This window comes from Macrobrachium nipponense, chromosome 36 (assembly GCF_015104395.2).
Source record: "Macrobrachium nipponense isolate FS-2020 chromosome 36, ASM1510439v2, whole genome shotgun sequence".
NCBI classification, from domain to species: Eukaryota; Metazoa; Arthropoda; class Malacostraca; order Decapoda; family Palaemonidae; genus Macrobrachium; species Macrobrachium nipponense.
The window spans coordinates 26,342,212-26,346,161 of NC_087220.1; the positions used below are offsets into that span (position 1 = coordinate 26,342,212).

A 3,950-nucleotide genomic window follows, 5' to 3' on the forward strand; every position below is an offset into this window, starting at 1 on the left:
CGTAATTTACAAAATTCCTTGTAAGGATTGCCCGTCTTACATATATATATATATATATATATATATATATATATATATATATATATATATATATATATATATATATATATATATATATATATATATATATATATATATATATATATGTTATATATATATATATATATATATATATATAAATATATATATATATCATATATATATATATATATATATATATATTATATATATATATATACTATATATATATATATATATATATATATATATATATATATATATATATACTATGATATATGTATATATTTATTTGGAAAGAAGTTCTCAAAAGTGGAAGAAAGTAGAAAATTATTAGAGGTGTTTTTTGCAGACAGATGGGAATACTGCATCGAGTTATGCAAAAGGCAGATCAAGGCAAGAGAGAGAGAGAGAGAGAGAGAGAGAGAGAGAGAGAGAGAGAGAGAGTTAACGAATATGAAGGAGTAAATTTGACTAATTACTCCAGAGATGAAAGAAATTCGACTGAAAGGAGGAAAATGTTGGAAAAACGATCAGTGAACAAACACATCTTAACAACACTCTCTGGCAATGAAAAAACATTTCTAAAACGATGTTCGCCACTCAAGATGGAGTCAGTAATTTAAAAAGCTGATTGCAGAGGATAGAAAGAGGTAATATGGATGACGCAAGAATGGAAGTTTTGTGAATTTGAGAAAGCCTGTCGAATTGGCAGTCAAGGATGTGAAGGGGGAAACTGAAAGGCTGAAGAATCGAGTCGCCCATAGTTGGTGGAGTCGCAAGTGAGATTTTCGACGATGGTGGTGATAGCCTGATCGAGTTTTTGACCAGGGTGTGTAAGGTATGTCTGGAGTTTGGAAGATTCCAGAAGAATGAACCCTGATAAAAACTGGTTAATTAGTAAAGGGAAAATGTGCTTCTTTATAAGTTTTTATAAAATATGGACATATTTTAACTTTAAAGATTACCTGATATATAATAGAAGGATTGATAAAAGAATAGTGCATGTTTAAGCAAAATGGAAAGTTTGTGAATCTTAGATCCTTTTTTTAAGAGGCAGTCGGTGTTATTTACGAAAACAGTAAAGGAAACTGGCAGATTATAGGTACCTAAGAAATCTTATATTGAAATTAATAGTTTTGGAGAGCAATGAGGAAGTACAGAGTAGAATATCAATGTATGACAGAGATAAAAAAAAAATATCATGAAAGCAAACCTTGTGCTAGAGTTATGAGCAACTTTAGAACCACCTTCAGTGAGCCATGCACAAGAAAATGTGGGTGGCACATGCATTGTCCAGTGAGGAATTTAACCTCAGATAAACCATCTTGATCACTTATATGACAAGAACATTCAACACTGTTACGAAATATCTTTATTAACTTACAGATCATCCTGTCTATGAAAACGGTTAGTTTAAGCTGAGATCCTCCCATTACTAATTTAACTTACAGATCATCTTATTTGTGAAAGGGGTTCATTTAACCCGAGATCCTCTGTTACTAATTTTACTTGCAGATCATCTTCTCTGTGAGAAGGGTTGTTTAAGCTGAGAGCCTCCTGTTACTTCATTAGTGAAGACACCAGCACTTGGGAAGAGAGCCGTCAAAAGTGTATAGCCTTGAATTCTGACTTGGTCAAAATCACTTATAACACCGATTACAATTTCCTCGGCAGTGAGTAAATGTAACCGTGAGTTTAAATAAGGAAACCACTACAGTAGTAGCATCAAGTTGCAGAATCAAACAGATAAGTAACTGTTCTAAGCTCAAATAAACTTAGTCGAAGATTTTAATCTTTAGATAATATAATTAACTGAACATAATACAATTTAATAGCAAGTTGCTGGTATGTACCAGTAAGTCCTAAGGGGACTAAGCTAACATTAAGGCTGTTATTTCTTTTACTGGTACCAGCTGATACCCCCAGAAAAATTACATTGCCTTGACAATATATCTTTCAAAATAAGTTATGGAGGAGCAAAGCTGGATTATATATTATGAACTCTGAACACGTTTATGTTTCATCTATTTCCATAGAATTTCTAGGCAGCAGATTTAACTTTGATTTTAAAAGTAGCCTATAAGACAAAGATGGAGAATTATACTTTCCCATGGAATCTAATCAGTTATTCTCTCTGCAGATCTTGCAAAAGGTCACCACACCTACATAGGGTTGAAGGACCTGCAAGAAGAAGGGACCTACAGATGGGTTGTAGATGGCACCATTCACCAGATTGCTAAATCATGGTAAGTTCTGAAGTTATAGCAATAGGAATTCATGATTAATGAGATACCTAGGTAAAAAAAAAACAGCATTATGCTTCTTCAAGAAAACTGGGGAAGTGAATAGAATATAGAATTAGGACATTAGGACAGAGGCCAAGCACTGGGACCTCTGAGGACATTCAGAGAAGAAATCAAAATTGACAATAAAGACGTTTCAAAGGTATAACAGGAGGAAAACCTCACAACTGAACTGTGAACCAATTGTTAGGAGAGGGTGGAAGTTAAGAAGAAAAATTATGAGTGAAGGTACAGTAAAACAGATGATAAGGGTTTGGCGGCTAGGGACCTCAGAAGGGGAAGTTGCCGAGAACCTTAAGTAATGCCTACAGTGCACTGCATGAGGTGCACTGACAGCACTAGCCTCCTACGGCGGAAATGAATGACTGACTATGACCTCTCTTCACTGTTTCTCAGCAAAGATTATCTTGCTCCCACCAGGTGGAGTGAACGTGAGCCAAACAATGCCAACTCAGGAGAGTACTGTGTCCATTACCGATCAACTAATGATGGTCTCAATGATGTTTCCTGTGACCAGAAGTTCAGGTAAGGAATAGTGTAAATGAATCGTTACTTCAATTAACTACAAAATCATAAAGTCTATAACAGCCAGTGATTTGGATCTAATCCATAGCTACTTTCTAAGGACTACTTTACATTGGTCTAAATACATACACCACCCTACTTCCAAATAAGTTACATTCCAGGCGATCCTTTGTATGATGAATTTTTTTGGCAAGCCAGTCACTGCACTCTTCAAGTCTAATTTAAGTACAGTATGATATAAAGTCAATACAGTACTGTGCTTTTTTCACCCAAAAACACAATTCTCTGTACAAGCAGTACTTTATTTATAGAAAAGGTGCCCAGAACGAAATCTGAACTTACAGGTGGCAGAGGGAGCTCTCTGAAGACAATTTTAATTTGTGACCCAGTTTGTTTGTATCTCTCTTTGAAAGCTGAATGTTTGAAAGCAGGGTGGTGTCTCTACACATTTTCCTTGTGCTATATGAAGTTGAACCATTGTTATCACCTTAGGTAATGTATTAGAAGTCAACCAAGGATTCCAGTATAAAATGATTTACTTTAGAAGAAATATAAAAACATTACCTTATTCTGCCAACAGGTACATCTGCGAGAAGCCTTGCTTCTGTGCCAGATGAAGAAACACCCGCAGAAAAGTGAAATGGAAAATGGATTAGGCCTAAGAGTACATTTCTTGCCAAGTGTCAACATAAAGTGAAATTGCCTGTTTGTGTACTTGCATTTCTTGAGCTGTATCTTGTTGGACAACTCCATAGTTCATGCTGACATTTCTTTTATTAGCAGTAATATAACTGCAACATTCAAGTTTAAATACAAACTGATATGTAGCTATTTTAGAATGGGACTTTTTGGCTACAAGACACCCACCCCCCACAGTAATTATTATGTGGAACGTAGGTATAAAGTTATCTGGGTAACCATTCGGTAGGAGAACTGAAGTGATTTGTGAACTATGCTTGTTTCAGAGTAGTTTTTCTGTGATGTCTTACTTTCTCCTAGGTGAGAAACCACTTCCATTATTTAGAAAAGTGGGTTTTTAATTTCAATGAAATATGGTAGATCTAATATGACAGGCAGTTGAATCTCTCATGAGACGATTTT

The 3,950-nt window shown here is 34.8% G+C and overlaps 1 protein-coding gene across 1 annotated transcript in view; it reads left to right on the forward strand.

Annotated features, from left to right (window-relative positions):
• Positions 1–3,466, forward strand: part of LOC135203384 (C-type lectin domain family 4 member M-like) — a 44,702-nt gene extending 41,236 nt beyond the window's left edge. Inside the window, exons 3-7 of the mRNA XM_064233118.1 lie at positions 1,473–1,493; positions 1,557–1,694; positions 2,162–2,267; positions 2,745–2,849; positions 3,430–3,466. Coding sequence (XP_064089188.1) covers positions 1,473–1,493; positions 1,557–1,694; positions 2,162–2,267; positions 2,745–2,849; positions 3,430–3,466 — 407 coding nt within the window. The remainder of the gene's footprint in view (positions 1–1,472; positions 1,494–1,556; positions 1,695–2,161; positions 2,268–2,744; positions 2,850–3,429) is intronic.
• The last annotated feature ends 484 nt before the right edge of the window (positions 3,467–3,950 follow it).